Raw genomic sequence first — 19,211 nt, 5'->3', positions numbered from 1 at the left:
TTTCCACTTCATCCAAGTCCAAGTCTGAAAACAGCAACAGCTAAAGTAATTCACATTGCTATGTTGATTATTAGTAGGGAGATACTGGTAGGTAGCCTATACTGTAGATGCCCTCTCTCTCTCTCTCTCTCATTTCCTGGTTCAAGTGCCCATGCCTACAATATGGCTGTCTTGCTCGTCTTATCAAACCACAAGGTACATTAATTCAAGTTGTACTGAAGCTGGATACCATGGTGCATACGCAGCATACCAAATGCAACACACTTCTACTGTATATATTGACACAACTTTAATCCTTAAGTTATAATAGCTACGTTATACACTTTGCACTGCAGTGAACCGGTCCGGGTATATTATACCTTGTGAACTACGTGCGTCCTTCCTCCCCGTCCCCGATGGAAGCGCCAGAGAGAGGATGCCAGATCAAACGGAGTAGATAAGGTCGCACCGCACCGATCAGTGCCAGTCTGTCTGCCCGGGACTGCTGGCATCCGGAGGGCGACAGTCTCACAACGGAGGGCAGTAAACGTTCTATTTCGCGCTGTCGGTAACGGCAACTAATCCCGATTATATATTCTGAACAATGCTGGAGTAGATAAAGACAGTCATCTAATTTGCCACCTTCCGGTAGCATAGATGTTTTGATGCCGTGTGCCACCCTCCGTCCCGCAGGCCCAGGAGCTACCAGGTGGCTAAGCTAACACACTTCAATATTTTTTGGATTCGCCAGGCAGCATCCACATTAATGCTCGCTCACTCGCACAGCTGGAACATCAACACTTCAAGTGGTCGCCCCCGCCCCCCGCTCCAGGTTGTCATTAAAGTGACGAATAATAATAAGCGACGAACCCGTGATGACACGACTACACACCGGCGGCTGTCAATACCAAATGTCACTTATTTAAATATATTTGGGGATGGGGGGGAAATCGCTCCCCCTGCCATTCTCCATTTTCCCGACATCAACAGGTCATCCCAGGACACGCAGCAGCTGAGAGGGCAGAGCCAGACGGAACCAGTGCGGCACGCAGCGGAGAGGAGAGGACAGGAGAGGAGAGGAGAGGGGGGTGGGAGCCGCACAACAAGGCACAATTCATTTTAAACGTCCGAACCTGGCATTTATTTCCAACATTCATTGCAACGCTTCGCTATTAAACGTTCCGTTATATCGGTAACGTTACTGCGCTTTGAAAACACTCCCCTCTGATATGAAGCGCTGAGGTTTCAGGTTTGTGTAGGAACAAGAACGACGATGAAGGTGAATATAAAGTTTATGGCCGTGCCAACCTGGAGCCCATACCCCAAATCACATAGATAAAAGTTAGTTCTGTATGTATGTTGAATACTTTTTTTTTAAATTATCAAACCAAATGTACTCTGTGCCGCTACCGCTATTAAACTAGTCACCTACCCGGCCACGGGACAGACGTCCTCCCCCCACCGTCGCTGATCCTCAGACGACCCCGGCTGAGAGCTTCATACAGCGGCAGACAGACACTCACCGCCTCGCCAGTGCTGGGAAGTTGATGCGGAGCCTTTCAGTGGAAGGGACGCGGTGCTCTGCTCTCTCTCTCCCCGCTTTCCCTTGCTACAAGCAGCCATTCATTATGAGAAAGACGCCGATAGCAGAGCTATCGAGGGCGGTACGGTAGATCCCAGGGGGTTGCTTGCGGAACGCAGATTCACCGATCGCACCGTAGAACAGTAGGGGAGAGACACAGGAGGCATGACGACGCGCCCGTCACTCAATCGCATGATCATTTCGAGCGCAGCCTCAATTTGGGGAGACCTATCCCACCACGGCATGGACTGTTTGCGCATTGGCACAGCAACAGCAGCCTGCGAAAAGAATCCGCCTCTCTATCCACTGACTCTCTCTCTCCGCATGTGCGATAGACACTGGAAAAGTAGGCCGCTTGCGAGCGCGTGCGTGTAGACTCGGTTAACTTAGGTGAACCCGGTGCGCGCACAAAATACAAAGGAGGGATAAAGCCGCGCCCCGAGTTAGAATAAAGGAGGATAGGATATTAGAACGAATGAACGAACGCCGCCCCTCATACTAATGTGTTTACCGGTATTCAAAATGCCACCTAATATAATGTTTGCGACAGTTTAGGTCCCCCTCGTCCTCGCAGAAATAATGTTGAGTAGGTTGTTATGCCAGTTTGTCTTGCCTACAGTGCCCAGCATAATATCCTGGCCTAGCATATAGGTATGCCTCCTCCGGCCCTGTACGCTCCAGTAGGCATGCTTTATGCATAGACCTATATATGCATGCATTCATATGTGCATTGTAGCCTATACTTTCATGCATTTATTCATACTGCCAATGTGAGGCTCAGAGCAGCGTGAATATACAGCCCATCATACATATTTCATATGCCACCAGTGTGCACATATAAATATAATCTAAGTTTGACTTTAATGCATTTATGAATAAATGACTTCAAAACATGTTGCCACTACGAATATTGAATAGCCTATAGCGGGCAGAATGTAGCTTGTGGCTGTGACTTTTGTTGAAGAAAGAGAAAGAAATACTTTGCTATGTGGTACAATGCCAGAGGAAAATTCTTTTAATTGTGGGTGTGCATTGTGCATATCTCAATATTGGACAAAGGAACACATCTTTGTTTTATATAGCAAAATACAACCTCAATTGTGAGATACAGATACATAAGTATACATTTGTGAATTATTTCCATTAAGGATCCAATGCTAATTGGTGAGAAAATGCTGTGAAACTGAATGAATGTTCGTGTTGTTAGGCTGCAGGAGACTTTTTTGTCATTGTTAAAGATAGGTAAAATCTGCAGGCAGTGGAGAATGATAATTGTATTTTCTTGTCACATATGGAAATTATTGCATGAAAGTGTATATACCTGTGTAGTGTGTGGTGTATTTTACATGTTATTATTTATTTTCTAGGTTATTTGATAATTGTTGGGAAGGACTGGAATCTGTAATTAGATCTGGTTGGGAGCCAAGTATAGAGGATAATGTGACCTGATCACATTTCCATGGGTTAATCAAGTTCTGAGTACTGGGAAGGGGCTACTCTCATACATGTATACAGTATATGTGCACATATGCAATGTCATAATATTCCAGCCTAATGAGTTAATCTGTTTGTGTATGATATTAACTGAGAAGTGCCTATATGTGGTACATACATCAAGACTCTTGATGTATGTACTGAAGAAATACACTCCTCATAGGCACTTCTCAGTTAATATCATACACAATTTCAAGACCAGAGAAAGCATTATACTGTACATATTGGGGCATAACATCCGACTGCAGTTCTATGTGTTCTGTTTTGGACTTTGGTCTTGTTTGGAGCTCCGTCCATAAGGATGACATGGCTATGGAGGCCTTGGACATCTCTCCTTGCAATGGATTGCAAATGATAAAGCATTAAAACTCCACTACTACAACTGTTTGAGTGTCTGTCTATTCATGTATGTATAGGCCTACAGGTATACTCTTTCTTTCACTTTCATGCAGTATATATGGACAAGGAAAAAATATATATATTGCAGATTTGTGCTTGAGTAAAAAGTTACTTAAAACATAAAACAAAAAGTTCCAAAATGTATTATTTCTCTCTGCTTCTCTGGAATAACCTTTATACTGGAAAGCCTGTTTATTTCCATTCTAAATTGTGCCCCATTTTGCGGCTATGACATTTTTTACAAACCCTCTCTGCCTATGGCAAACAGCTTATTCTGCTGTTACTATTAACTCTTGTTGTAAGCTTCCTACCCCAGGTGTAAGGTACATGGGGTACCTGGGGCTCCATGTCTCCCAAAGTCCCCATAGGATCTCACTGTATAACAGACCTGCAGGCCTGTTCCACTAATCTTATCCGATTGGCACCACTTAAATAAACAGGCTTTCCAATGCTGTACAGATTATTGCCAAGAATTTAAGAAGCATTGTTACACCAGAGAAATCATCTACCTAACACACATTTATATTTTTGTGTTTGTTTAATGTACTTTATCAATTCAATTAAATTCAAAGGAGCTTTATTGGCATGAGAAAACAAACGTTTACATTGCCAAAGCAAATACAATACAATAAAACAATTTTGTAAACAGAGCTATCTCACATTGCATCGTTATATACATGTTATAACAGCTAGGGTATAGCTTTTTTTAATTATTTGTTTAAAGCAGCAATTCTTTGCAGTCACTTTGGGACAAATGGCAGCATTCTTTTCTCAGGACTATTTAAATAGTATACAGGAAAAACTCAGATTTAAGATCTATTTAAAGGTAGCAGCTCTGTTTTGTGCAGGGTCCAGATAGTAGTCCTTAGGGTGGTTGTATTCCACATGGCTATCCTCCTTTTGTAACAACAGTTCACAAATCTTGCTGCCGTGTTTGCACATTGTTGTATTTCTCCCAATAGGTATGGGATTTGTTTTGTCATTGGTCATAGTTTCAAACTGTGTGTGTGTAATCTGTGGGAAGTATGTGTCTCTGATGTCTTGGTATAGTGGGCAGGTGGTTAGAAAGTGTAGCTCTGTTTCCACCACATTTTGTGTGCAGTGGGTGCATAGTCTGTCTTCCCTTGGGAGCGGGGTTTGTCTGTGGCGGGTCTCTATTACAAGGCTGTGTTCACTGAGTCTGTACCTATAGTGATGCGTCGGTACTGAGTTCAAAGGTTATCTAAAGTCCAATAAACAGGCTGTAAACATAACTCATGTAGGACCTTAAGAAATTGCATATTTTAATGATTACCAGGATACATATCCCAAAATGAATGGGTCCACGTCGTGATATGAATATGAACAGCAAATGACATGGATAAAAGCAGATACGACCTGTTATATCACACATTCGGATTCGATCATATCAGTCCGTTGGTCGGGGCACCCCTCGAAGCACAGGCCAGAGGTGTCGTCTGTCCTGGAGAGCTCTGACGTGTCTCTACTTTTTCAGAAACTGAGACACTATATAGAAAGATCTTCCTGTCTCTCTGTGACCTTTCTAAGCACAGCTCACTCTTATAAGTACTGGTAACTGCTTTAAAGATGGAGTGCCACGATTTTTTTCCACCCTAAAACATGATCATCAGGTATTATTATAATATAAGGGGGAAGAACTTTTTCCAAAAAGTGTACAGTATTGGTTAAAATCATGCTTTTATGTGGACACGCCCACCAGTTCATTAAGTATGCCTGGTTTGCCTGGTGGGTGGTGATGGATGGTGATCCACCTGAACTGAAGCCGCACCCACAGCTGTAGTTGTATGATAAAGGGGGAGGGGTTAGGGGAGGGGCTGATAGTGTGGTGTCACTATATTACTGCCCGTTTGACTGTCAAGGGTTCAGCCTCCAGGAAGAAATCCTAAATACAAAGTTAATACACCATTGCACATAAAAACGACTCCAGGTATCTAATGAAGTACTGTCACCTCATAGACACATGAAAAACTGGAAAATTACAAAAATTGTGGCACTCCATCTTTAAAGGTCTACTTTATATCATCATGCTTTCCTAAGTTTTGGGTATTTTATCGTGTTCAGGTATTCAGGCAATGTATATTCTATGCCAGGTAGCTTTCTTTTTGTTTTCTTATAATCTGTTTGAGTCCAATGGGTTTTCCATCTGGTGGTTGTGCTTGTGTTTGTGTATATAGTCCCTGGACCAGTTGACTAAGGGGGCATCCCTGTAGATTTTATCTTAGCTTTAAATTGTAATAATATGCTCATTGGCAGTGTTGGGGGGCAATTCATGCGTGGGACCAATCAAACCTGACATCTACTGAAAGCAAGAGTACTGGTATACTATTGGCTGGTGTTGGTGACAGGTAAAAACATAGCTGTTTCCGTAAAATATCTAATTTGTGAAATATAATAACCTATTTGAGATTTATTTGAATGGCCATGCATGGTCTATTATGCCTTTCATAGTCTGCCACTCTCTCTTTCATTTGTCAAGTGAACAAACAAAATAAGGGAAATGATTGACGGCCCACCACACATATCATCTGTGTTAGGCGCCTTCGTTTCTCTCAGCTTATGAATAATAAGTATTCTACAGAGTATTTAGAATTTCATAGTAGGCTGTTTTGCCCTCTAGGCTTAAAAAAGTTGAAGATAACCATGTTGCTTATTCTAATATGAGTTCACTCAAAAATAATGCAGCACGCAGACAATACTCAACACAGCTCTGTCCTCGAGTCATGATTGCTCTCTCCATGTACCCAAGGAATGCTGAGACAGCATTTGTATAAATCTGCTCAGCAAGATGAGACTCAGACTCTTTTGATATCTCGAAGACTGCTGTTCATATCTGTTTGAACATATTACCTTCCAAAAATAAAGGCAGATGGCATAGCTGTTGCCTTTCATTTATATTCCTATTTAAAGAAAAAGAGGAATAATCACACACTCAGCTCCATACTGCAGGTGAGTTATTCCTCATGCAGTGTTTTTGCCAATCCTGGACTTTGTCAAGGTGTTTTGACATATGAAGCTATAGTCCTCAGTTTCTTTTTTTTTTGCATATGTGGCTGTGAAAACATTGAGCATGACATTCTAGAACAGCGGTTCTCAACTCCATGCAGAGTCCAGTCCTTCAGGGACCCCTGCCGCTGCTGATAAACCGGTTGGAGGTGGTCTCCATGCTCTTATATTGATGAAGGTCGACCCTGGCCTGGTGTCAGGTAAGACACCTACTGATTGACAATTAAGTTATTTGAAGCAGACGGTGCACCAGATTCAGTGTGGCGCCATTTTTAAGTATTACGCGATAATGACATAAGCTCCTGCATGCCTCGATCCCGTCTTATTCAAGTCTTTGGCTCTTCAGATATCAATGCAAACACCTCTCTATTGGGAGTGGGAGACGATTGACATACATAATTACATTAATTTCTATAAATGTATGTTCCAGTCCTTTTTTGTCACTCACATCATTTCCATTCTCATCAATAACATATTTAATTTGTGACACTGAAACAAAACTGTGTGGATATTATCAAGCCAAAACACTCCCATCACCACAGACTTGTTTTCACTGTTGGATAAGACGGATCACTCACAATTTATGTATTGAAATCCACCTTCCTTGGATGGTGGAGTGCCACGATTTTTTTAGTGTGGTGTCACTATATTACTGTTTATTTAATTGGCCCGTTTGACTGTCAGCCTCCAGGAAGAAACCCTAAATACAAAGTTAATAAACAAATGCACATAAAAACGACTTGTGTCTAATGAAGTACTGTCACCACATGAAAAACTGTAAAAATACAAAAATTGTACCTCAAGAGTACCTCAAGTTGCCATGTATTGCTTTATTTCAATATATTTTGATGATAAATATTATGGAATATATACATTGGGTATAGTAGGGTTAAGGACTTAAACCACTTTCAACCTGTGTTCATATTGTGTTTTTCAAATACAGCAGATCTGTGAGCCTGTAGATGATAGATTGTCTATTTCCATATTCTTCGTAAGAAATTAACAGTATTGCCAACCACTGATTTTGACAATGACGTGTTTTTTTGATGATGATAATAATAATAATATCTGGGACTTATATAGCGCTTTTCATGACACTCAAAGACGCTTTACATGTGTGGGGGCCGGGGGGGAACAAGAAAAGGACAACTTTATTAGAAAAACAATTAAAAAGAATAAAACCAATAAAACAGTATAACAAGTTTAAAAACAAATCAGCTTGGAAATGCAATTCTGAACAGGTGGGTTTTCAGTGCGAATTTGAAGGTAGGAATTGAGGGGGCGTCTCGGATGTGTTTGGGCCACAGAGAAGGCCCTGTCGTCCCAGGTTGTGCGTTTGATTTGATGATAATGATGGTGGTCCAGTGATTATTATTTAGATGAATATAAAGATGATATTGTTTGGGGCAAAGTTGACAGTGACTGACTATTATAATGATGGTTATTGTGGTGATCATATATTCATAGTATTTTGTACTATTTAAGAAGATAGGTAACTACACTTTCTTACATGCTACCCTTTATAAAACACAACATTTAGGGGCCCTGGGGGCCTTCATCAGGTCTACAACACACAAATGCAGCTGGGAGCTATACCAATTAACTTGCATACTAGATGGTGTCGCAGCCACCCAATTTATCTCTATACAAGATTACAAAATAATTTGTAGTGTTCCCCAGAGGGATCAGTGAAGGGAAATTCAGCATTTGACCCAGCAGTGTGTTGCTCGATGTGAGTGCAAGGGGGAGCAGAGGTGTTAAGTTATAGTTATACTGTAATTACCTAATAAATCATACAACATGTTCCTCTAATATGGATATTAAAATGGGAGTTGCGTGTTTAATACTGCGTTCACACGGGCAGTTGCAAATGATGCAAAGATTCACAGAATATTTGTCGCTTTGTATCTGAAGTTGAAGCCAGTTCATCTTTTTTGTTGCTTTGTATCTTTTGCAGCAGCTATACAAACGTCCGATGCATCTTTGTATCTTCATGTTGCTGGCTTACATTGACAATGAATGGTAGACTGTATCATTGCATCTGCCCGTGTGAACGCACCATTAGACACAACAAGGGCTTCAGTGGCGCAAACGTTACCACGTGTGAAAATCTAGCTACTTATTTTTTCCAGACCAGCACCTGGCTATGATGTGACAATCCCCTCTTTCCAGATTGTATACATGAAAATCCTCAGTGGTCATTTATCCAAACAACCAAATGGACTCTTATGGTCCATTTGTTTATACTTTTACACAGTCTCTGAGTAAAGTTTTGAGTTTGCAGAAGTTACCATACTTCACTTGATATTCCCCCATGGAACCTGGAGTGACATGAGGTCCAAGGCGAGGGAGGGCCACCTGCACAATGGCACTTCAAAACATCATGCAGTAATCATGGTAATGATGTACCCCGCTGACCACCATAATAATTATACCAATCTAGTCAAGTGGCCATTAGAGAAGCACTCATATAAATCTTGACAATCATCTCGGTGCAGATGTTCAGCCATTACTTCTCCATGGATGCATAGAGACAAGGTGTGGGGTCAAGCCAGGATCCAGAGGGGTGTGTGTGCGTGGGGAAGGGGGGGGATTTGGCACAAGGGTATAGGAGTGAAAGGGGGGGGGGGGGGGGTGTGGAAGGTCAGACAGAGAGACGCTCGCTGGCTGCCTGCTGGGCACGGTGCCCTGCTTCCCTGTCGGCAGCCCCTCGGCGTTTGAGACTGGCAGCAGCACGCCGTGACTCCATCCTGGCAACAGCGTCACAGGCTCGGGCTGGCTGCCACACTGTCCCCAGCCAATCGGGTCCACACTCGGTGCCAGGTCACACTCGAAAGCGGCCAATGACGAGGAGCCCTGCGTCTCATCCCTCCCAGATGTGCATTCCTTCAAACCCACAATGTACACAACAGCAGATCCAAACACTGCACAGCTCACACTCATAGAAAGGGTGCGCACGCGTGATCGCGTGCACGTGCACTCTGGCTGGCACACACTCGCAAACTCAGTCTCACACGCACGTGTGCGCACGCACGCACGCACAGACAGACAGACAGACAGACAGACAGACAGACAGACAGACAGACAGACAGACAGACAGACAGACAGACAGACAGACAGACAGACAGACAGACAGACAGACAGACAGAACTCAACACACAGTCATTCTCTCACACACCATTTCTTAATGTATCTAGTTGTGTCGTCATGGAAACGATTTGACGTACGTATACATAGATTCTGTGCGATTATTGTAAGATAGTTTGTTGATTTATTTTGACGCTGTAATTACAGTATCTTATTTATTATTATTATTATTATTATTCATAATTATTATAAATTTGTCAGGTATTAAAAGGTTTAAAAGTCTAAAAGTCAGTATAAGTCATATACTGTTGGTTTGTTTACTGTTGAGTGAGGAAATAATGTTGCACATGCAAATAATCTGGGGACTCCCCCAAATCATTTGGGGAAAATGTTCTTGGGGGAGGGCCCCCAGACAGAGGGGGGGGGGGGGGGGGCATGTGACCTCTAGTCAGTAGGTATTCCCATAGTATTCCTGCATAACTTCCGGGTTTGATGATGATGTCACGCGCATACCCTCTATATTGTGTGTGTGTGTGTGTGTGTGTGTGTGTGTGTGTGTGTGTGTGTGTGTGTGTGTGTGTGTGTGTGTGTGTGTGTGTGTGTGTGTGTGTGTGTGTGTGTGTGTGTGTGTGTGTGTGTGTGTGTGTGTATATATAATTGTATATCTAAGGCTGTGTGTGACTGAGTGGTGACTGAGTGCCATCTGGTGTAAATGCTGAATGAGCAGGTGATTGGCTCCTGTCTTCCTGGTCTGGACTATAAAGCTGCCTATACCTTCTGATCATAAAATCTCTTCCTCCATGCCAGTATTCAAACCACACTATGGTGTTTTAAGTGCTTTTATCTTTAGCCATGTCAGTATTTTAGAGGTTTCACTGTTAACAGGGGTTACAAGTCTTGGTAATGTAGGGGTTTCTGTTGTATTCTTTGTTTGATCCTGTGGTCCTTTAGTTGATGCTAGGAAAGTTAAGCTAAGTTTTGTGTTTGGAGAAGGCAAGTATAGGGATAGGGTTTATTTTAGTTAAGTATTTTCTGTACAGGTGCCCACCCTGAGGTAATTTACCCATGAATCTTATGTAACTGTCTTATAAAATAAACCACTGTACTTTGGATTTTCTACCGGTGTTGACTGGTAGACAGCAGGGCGTTGCATTACCGAAAACGAGTTCTTCCAAACCCCAACAAGCAAAAAAATCACCTGCAAAGAATTTCTTGACAGGAAGTAGCTCATCTTAACATGACAGGAAGTAGCTCATAACATGTCTATGGTGGATTCTTATGAAACAAACACTTCAGATCTACGTACTTTTGTTTGGTTGCATGGGTCAGTTTGCACAGTTTGCACACAGAAAAATCCCAATGATAAAATGCCAGATGGAGCTATTGCATCCTCTAGTGGACAATGCTGGTACAACAAGTGAACTACAAGACGTGGTTCTGTGTCCCTAAAGTGTGGTTTTGTTTTTGTTGAACTTGTGACCATTTGTGTTAATGATGACATCAAGATGTGATTCACAATGTTAATGATTTTTTTCAGTTCTAGGAAACAGAATGGGGTGACTTTTTAATTATTTCCACACAACTCTATAAGGTAATGACATAGTAAAATGTTGAAAATTAGTGGAATTCCCCTTGGGGCCAAGCCCAAAGAGCTTTTTGTATTTGTATATTGTATTTGTCTGTTTTTAAGGGGCGAAGCACGAAGGGACTTTGGTCCCTTATTGTATTTGTTTTTTCTTCTCCAGGAAAGAAAGTAGCTCATAACATGTCTGGTGAATTTTATGAAACAAACAGATAAAGGATAATTCAAGCTTTTCATACACTGCAATGTTGGTGAGTTTGATGTTTAATATATCAGACAGGACCTTTCTGTTTGGATGCATGTGCTGTCAATGGGAAATTGCAGCCAGTTACCACCTTGCTGGCAAGATGGCTGCAGTGTGGATATAGTCTGCTCTAGTCTAGGGAGTATTAAATGGTATTAAGACATGTGAACAGTGAATCCCTTGACTCCTTCAAAACTGCTCTCGAAGTGAGCGGTTTTATAGTGATTCCAAAAGATATATATATATCTATAATATTTATGAAAAGAATTATGATCCTGTTTCTAGGTCAATAAAATCAGATCTTACCAGATGGTCCCTGTTGCCATATGTCTATGTCTAATAGAATTGAAATCATAAAAATGAATGTCCTTCCACGCTATTTGTACCTGTTCCAGTCAATGAATGGAATAAGATGATTTCAAGGTTCATTTGGAAAAGTAAGAGACCTCGGTTGTTGCTATGTTACAAACATAGCAACAACTCTGGTTAACAAACTGCCCTCCCACTCTGGGCTCTTTGGTGTAGAGCACATTACAACCTTCTACAGAAACCTAGGTGTTTGTAAAGACGATTTTAAACTAGTTATGGTAACAACTGATGAGGTAATTAAGAAACTGAGTGCCCTCCAACCCCACAAGGCCACAGGCCATGACAACATTCCCTCCAAATTTCTCAGAGACTCAGCCATCTCTATAGCTCCAATCATCACCCACATAGTAAACCTCTCCATCAAACAGGGACAGGTCCCCCAAGATTTCAAACTGGCCAAAGTAACCCCCTTGCACAAGAAAGGGAGTAAATTAGACCCCGGCAACTACCGCCCTATTTCTATTCTTAGTTCCATCTCGAAAGTGATGGAAAAAATAGTCTATGAACAGGTTGAAAAGTATCTTGCCACTAATAAATTATTGTACGAGTTCCAATCTGGCTTCAGAACATCCCACTCCACTGACACATGCCTTCTCTATTTGAGCGACCACATCAAACAAGAGGTGGACGCTGGCAAATACTGCGGCATGGTCATGCTGGACCTCCAAAAGGCTTTTGACACCGTGAACCACTCCATACTGGTTAACAAGCTAAAAGCAATTGGTTTCGATAGCACATCAGTGAGCTGGATGCAATCCTACCTGGAGGGGAGAGAACAGATGGTGGAAGTGAACGGAACACTGTCCCCCCCCCCTCCCAGTGAGCTGTGGCGTTCCACAAGGAAGCATACTAGGGCCTCTACTGTTCCTAATATATGTAAACGACATGACTTCAGCTTGTGACTGCAACTTGTTCCTGTTCGCAGATGACTCAGCACTGCTGGTCTCGGACAGGGACAAACTGCAGGTTGAAAATGCCCTCAGCTCTGAACTCGGTAGAATCTGCACCTGGCTCGCTGATAACAAACTATCTTTACACCTGGGAAAAACTGAATCCATTCTCTTTGGCTCTAATAGTAATCTCAGCAAGGCAAATGGCTTCTTGGTTAAAGTGGGTGACAATGTTATCACACGTAAAGATGAAATTACCTACCTAGGTTCCATCCTGGAGGCTAATCTTTCCGGTGATAAAATGGCCACCAACGTAATCAAAAAGGTCAACCATAGAACAAGATTCCTTTACAGGATCTCCTCACTGGTCAACAAAAACACCTTGAAGACCTTAACAGGAGCCCTTGTACAGGGTTTCTTTGACTATGCATGCACCTCCTGGTACCACAGCACCTCAAAAGCCCTTAAAACCAGGCTCCAGACTTCCCAAAACAAACTGGTCAGGATCCTACTTGACCTAGCCCCCCGAACCCACCTCACCCCTGCCCACTTCGACAGGCTGGAATGGCTTAGGGTCGACGACAGAGTACAGCATCTTGCAATGGGTCTGGTCCACAAGATTCGATACACCACCAAGATACCCATGTACCTGTCTAGATACTTCCTTAATGTTAACGAAGTCCACACCCACAACACCAGAGGGAGTGCAACGAACCATGTACAACCCAGATTCGGCACAAACAAGGGACTAAATTATTTTCGCTCCTATGCCACCAAAATGTGGAACGCCCTACCAACTGTCATTAAGACATGCGAATCCCTTGACTCTTTCAAAACCGCTCTCAAAGGGCACCTACGGACGGCTGCAATTCGAAACTGGCCCCTGTAAAATCGGAATCCCTCAAACACGAACGCAAGGACAACACTAGAGACGGTCGCGGCCACACAGCCAACTCAAGGTATGGCCACTGAGCCAACTTGGGGACCCAACGCAGCTCCTCCAAGGAAAACAAACAAATTAACGGAGCTGAACGTGAATCCCCCCCACCGCCCACACCTTTTTTCCCCTCACTGTATATGTTTCTTTTCCCTTTTTACCTCCTTTATGATGAATTCCTGTTCTGTCTATAGAAGTGTCTATTTGTACGTCTCTAAATGTTTTGATGATTTGAACATGGTGGACCCTATTGGAAACAAGTGTAATGCTTAATTGGGTCGTCCACTCACAGTTAACAGCCTTTGTATTGAGTTTGTGCTTGAAATGTACTGTAATTCTGCAAACTGTTAATAAATTCTTCAATCAATCAATCAATCAATCGGGTGAAATATAAAACCCTTATTATCTAAAGACAAAGGTGGATTTTCTCTTCCATGTTTGGAGGACTATTTTATTGCTGCCCAATAATGACTGGAATTTAGTCAATTTGGTATACCTGCTCAAACTATTTTAGGTGATAAACCTCAATGGGCCCTACAAGGACAAAGTTAATAGGTGGACTAAGATGGCAATGGGGACATGGTTTGGGATCTGTAAAAGATTACGTCTTGATAAACATATACGAATAGTGACTATTCGTATATGTTTATCAAGACGTAATCTTTTCAATAGTCGAATACTGAAATGGGTGATATATGACTCAGAGTTTAAACCATCGAAGATGGATTATAGGGCTATATCTTGTGCCACCCCTTAACCCTTATCCCTAAACTAATTTGCATTTATTAAACATAAGAACAGCCCGACTTTCGATTCAAATAAAAATAATAAAATAATTCGTATAGAAGGCTTATTCTGCTAGAAATACAAATTTGTGTGGTTGGTTGAAAATGTTTGCCCTGCCGCTCTGGTTTCCGTTTGGATCACCTGCCTCATCACAGTGTGACACCCATAAGTCAACGTCACCCTCTGGGACATCACATTACCATAACAATCGGATGACCATCGCATTCATAATAGTAGCAGCAAAAACAAACAAAATAAGCCCAACAAAAAACATTTCATAATATCATTTCATATAATATTTCATCAGGCATAATTCATAGAAAATAATCATAAATCAAATGTCCAAATGGCTTCAACATATAGGCTATGGGTATTTTTGCTTCCTTTAGTCAAATGTCAGAGGCTTCTCTTGATAAAAAGTAAGTCCTATGGCTTTTTCAGATATCTCCAGGTCAGGGATTATTTCAACAAGGAAATTAAACAAATAGAGATTGCAGAACCCAACCTGGTACATTGATTTGTGAATGCATACATACATAAGGATAGTAAACGCCTCATATCACAAACGTATAACAGATTACAAAATTCTAATGACCATTCAACTATAAAAGTTAAACAGAAATGGGAGAAGGAATCAGGTCTGGAGATATCTGACGAGGACTGCATGGAATGATATTTTGGGAAGGTCAAACAAGAAAACTCAAGAGCTTGGCGGGAGTTTGCTTGGAAGAATACAATACGTTACTTTATCACCCCCAAAACTGAAGTTTCCAGCAGGGCAGTCAGGGAGAGGGTCAATGTTGGAGACAATGTGGTAAAAAGATGGCAGATCATTTCCATATCTTTTGGGATTGTCCCAAATCCAGCCCTATACTGGCAAGAAGTTATCAAGGAAATCAGAGCTACATTGAAATAGAAATTGACTGTTCTTTTCTTACTGTATGGGGAGAATTCCTGTTGAACTCACAAGCCGTGATTTATATCTGTATCAAATCATATTGGTAGCTTGTAAGAAAGCCATCACTCGGAAATGGTTACAGGTCATACTACCTACCAAGGAAGATTGGATCACAGTAGTCAACGAGATAGACACTATGGAAAACTTGACCTTCTCTCTTAGGCTAAGGGCAGAGCAATAGCGTTATAGCGTTTGTTCACCACCAAGTGTCACTTTTGCACCGCCTAGCACGCACGCACGCACGCACGCACGCACGCACGCACGCACGCACGCACACACGCACGCACACACACACACACACACACACACACACACACACAGGCCAGGGATGAGGGCTTGTGCAGTACGTACAGCACAAGTACAGTACAGCACCACTCACTTCAGACGGGGCTGATTTTTGTATTACTTTTTTGTTTTCTGTGTATGTGCTTATCGTGTAATTGTCCTTTGGTTTACTGAATTTTGCTGAAAATGTCAGTAAAAATGTAAGTAAAAAAAAGAAGTGTATATTTGTATGTCTCTAAATTTTCTGATGAATTGAAAATTGTGGACCTTGTTGTAAATACGTGTAATGCTTTATCATGGATCATCCACAAAGTAGCCTAACAGTTTTTGTATTCAGTTGTGCTTTCGTTTGAAATGTACCCATTCTGCATACTGTGAAATAAAAGCTTCAATCAATCAATCAATCTGTACCTATAGCCTGGCTCCAGCCCTGAATCGCTCGCCATGAGTGTAGCCACGCACATTAAAATTAAAAAATATATAACTAAATGGAAATTCAGTGTGTCCTTCAGAGTGTCAGGCTATACTGTACCAGTAGGCTAGTGTGGCATATAACCAAACCAAGTGTGCATTTTCAAAGCATGAAACTTTCAGCATATCATCTACACGCCCGAATAAGGTTTGATTTCAGACATGGAACCACTTTTTGACTGACCTCTGGTGACCTTGAATTGCATTTTTGCCACTTTCTTCCCCATTATTCTCCATTACAACAAAATCTATGTTAAATGGAAGTTTTGTTCTAATAAATGCAAACTTAACTACAGAAATGGTGATTCCTGTTAATTTTTATGATATAAATGTTATGACATTGTTATAACATTAAAAACGAGAGGAGAGATAGCATCAGCAGTAAAATAAAATAAAGAAAATCAATCATCTTCGTGTATTAGATCATAGTAATCCATGGGAACATTCCGTTTTTTACTTCACTTGTTTCCACATGTGCCTTGACTCATGGGGAACACAGCTGTCACTTTGACCAGTAAGCTCCGCCTTCAGACTTTGCGCCATTTTGAGCAGTTAACCTGATTTTCTGCCTGGATTTTTGAGCAATTTGCGTGAAACGTTCTATACACAATCTATAGACCATTATTTGAAATCCCAGGTGAAGAGAAGTTTGTTCGTGAACATTTGTAAAATAATTATAGCTGCAAGCAGCGATAAATCCGATAATGAGCACTTTGAACAGGCATAACTCATGCCTTGTTAGGCCAAAAGCCATGGAACTTGTTTACACATGTGCCATTATATATAGCTGGGAGCAGCGATAAGAGGGGCCAAGGAATGCAGAAATAAGAAAAAGAAAAAGTCTGTTACAGTACAAACAGCTGCAAGGTGACCTAAAGTGGCATTGTTGAGAAGCCTATAGGGCCATTCACACTGAGCACTATACTGTAACTATAAGTGCAGCCAGCCAGCGGTGTGAGCAGCCTGCACGCTCAGTTCAGTTCACACAGGTCTGATTTTTCTTATTGCTTGGTCCCGTCTTATCGCTGTTTGCAGCTATATTTTTTAGCTGCTGTTTTCAGTTTTATTGATTTCTAATATAGTTTGCGGTATACAAAACTGGAAAAGCCATGAGAATAAATAAAACATCGTAAACAAAAGCTATAGCAAATATAGAATGACGGCCCTTCAATCAAGTCAAATAAAATAAAGTAAAATAAATGCAATATCAATCTCAGAAATATTATTCAGTTATTATCTTAAAAAGGGAAAAGAAAAGACCCTCCCATCATGATCATGGCACACACTGATCCAGTCCATCCTTCAGTGGTCTTCATCATTTAATCTGAAAGAAAAACGGAACGTGATAGTAGTAAAATAGCAGATCTACATCTCTGTCACTAACGCATGGCATCACAATGATTTTGAGCTTGTAAATTAGCTATTTCATCATTCATTAGTATTTGGGCTTAAGTGGTTACTACATATTGAACAAATAATGCAAACCACTCCAACAATACATGGTGTTGTACAACTACCCATGGTGAGCAAGGGGCAAGGCCAGGATGCTTGAAGACCCTACAGCTGGCGCTTAGGCACCGTCGGAGGTGCGTCAGGCAGAAATGCCCTGCATGGTACCAACATCTGCCTGTCATGAAATATGTGATATACAACTACCCTGAGTGCCATCCTCACCTTCATGAGGGTGACCAAGGTGCCATAAAGAAGAGAAATGAAGAAGAGGGTGAGGAAGGTGATGGCCATGTACCAATTCACCTCTGCCAAGTCTTGAATAGGTTCATGTCTGCTCTCATCAAAGAATACAGCCTCCTCTAGAATCTCTGTGAAAGAAAAGAGATTTGTGTTGCCATAATAGGCAGACATTGGGTGAAAAGATGTGGAGGGAATGGTTAATATGTTGATCATTGTATAGTCTATTAAAACTCACTGTAACTCATGAATTGTAAAACATCTGAGTTATGCGTACCACATTGGTAAAAGTGTAAATAAAAGGCTAAATGAAGTATGTCATGAACACTCCAAAACTGCCAGGTTCTACCATTTGCACCTGTCAGCTGAGGTGAATCCTCAGATTAAAGACATAATGGAGACAAACGCACCTGGTTTGGTTATGTTCAGGGCTAAGGTGGTTGTAGTATGTGTATGTGTCACCCTGCAGGTGTAGACCACCCCAGGGAGCCAGTCTAGTGGGGTCAGGTGGAGTTGACTGTGGATGCTGAACTTCCCATTTGGATCCCTGCTTGGTTCACTGGTGTTGTAGCTCTGCAGCTCCGTGCTGCCATTCAGAAGCCATGTGATGTTGATGGTCGCAGGCCTGAAGCCAAATGCCAGGCACACAAGCCCACCAGAACCCTGCAGCAGGGTGGCTGTCGGTGGGGAGGGGGTCACTGATACTGGGGAAACGTTACAACCATTCACAATTGGATTGTTGAAATTCTCTGAAGTTATTTTTACATTTTCTTGAATTTTGAAAAAAAAGAAGAATCCATTTCCATTGCCTATAATGAAATGCCATGGTTAATGTGGTATGTGGTAGAAGGAAACTCAACTATAGGCGTTGTCATCTCAGAGTAGCCTAGTCACTGCTGAGTGAATTAATTAATTCTGCACCAAACTGCAATACAATTATCCATTCAGCTATACCTCTGTTTTTGCTGATATGAACCTCATAGCCTTGGCTGGAGCACTGGTGTTTTGCCTCACAGGACACTTGTGTGAATGCTGCCCAAGTGTCTGCTGACACGTTCAGGATGCTCCGGATAGTCATTGTCCCGTTACTGTGGCTTTGTGGTATTACTATAGTAGAATTTTGAGAAGATTTGGTCCCATTCACTTTCCAACGGATGGAAATATTATCAAGATTTGCGCCAACCACACGGCAGGTGATGGGCACCTGTTCATCTACCTCCTGGAGCTCTTTGAGAGGTGGCCCCTCAAGAAATACAGCAACAGTCTGAGATGATGGCGTTACTGAAAAGGAATAATATGGAGAATATTCAATTGCTTGGAGTGAGCACTTTAGCTGTTATTGAATGAATGTACTATCTATTTTTGTGTATTGTCTTAAGAACCATCCCTTGAATTAGGCCTAATTCAAATTTGCTTATTATTCTGAACTGTACAG

General features: G+C 41.7%; 2 protein-coding genes across 4 annotated transcripts in view; both read right to left on the bottom strand.

The window, feature by feature from the left end:
* Positions 1–1,868, bottom strand: part of nacc1a (nucleus accumbens associated 1, BEN and BTB (POZ) domain containing a) — a 28,377-nt gene extending 26,509 nt beyond the window's left edge. For 2 of the 3 annotated variants that reach the window (XM_079520297.1, XM_079520299.1), the window contains exon 1: positions 1,412–1,868. The gene's annotated coding sequence lies outside the window, so the exon portion shown is untranslated. The remainder of the gene's footprint in view (positions 1–1,411) is intronic. The other variant, XM_079520298.1, reaches the window with a different exon arrangement.
* LOC306937022 (Ig mu chain C region membrane-bound form) lies at positions 1,225–18,900 on the bottom strand (the record flags this gene model as incomplete). The annotated part of the gene is made up of 5 exons (XM_079520697.1): positions 18,731–18,900; positions 18,187–18,480; positions 17,762–17,907; positions 9,137–9,364; positions 1,225–1,287 (listed from the first exon to the last, which is right to left on the bottom strand). Exons 1-5 carry the CDS (start codon positions 18,852–18,854, stop codon positions 1,225–1,227), a joined length of 855 nt encoding a protein of 284 aa, XP_079376823.1. The 5' UTR covers positions 18,855–18,900.
* Between the last annotated feature and the right edge of the window lie 311 nt (positions 18,901–19,211).

This window comes from Electrona antarctica, assembly GCF_951216825.1.
Source record: "Electrona antarctica genome assembly, chromosome: 14".
Lineage (NCBI taxonomy): Eukaryota > Metazoa > Chordata > Actinopteri > Myctophiformes > Myctophidae > Electrona > Electrona antarctica.
The sequence above is the reverse complement of the archived record's forward strand: the minus strand, read 5'-3'. Positions and strand labels throughout refer to the sequence as shown.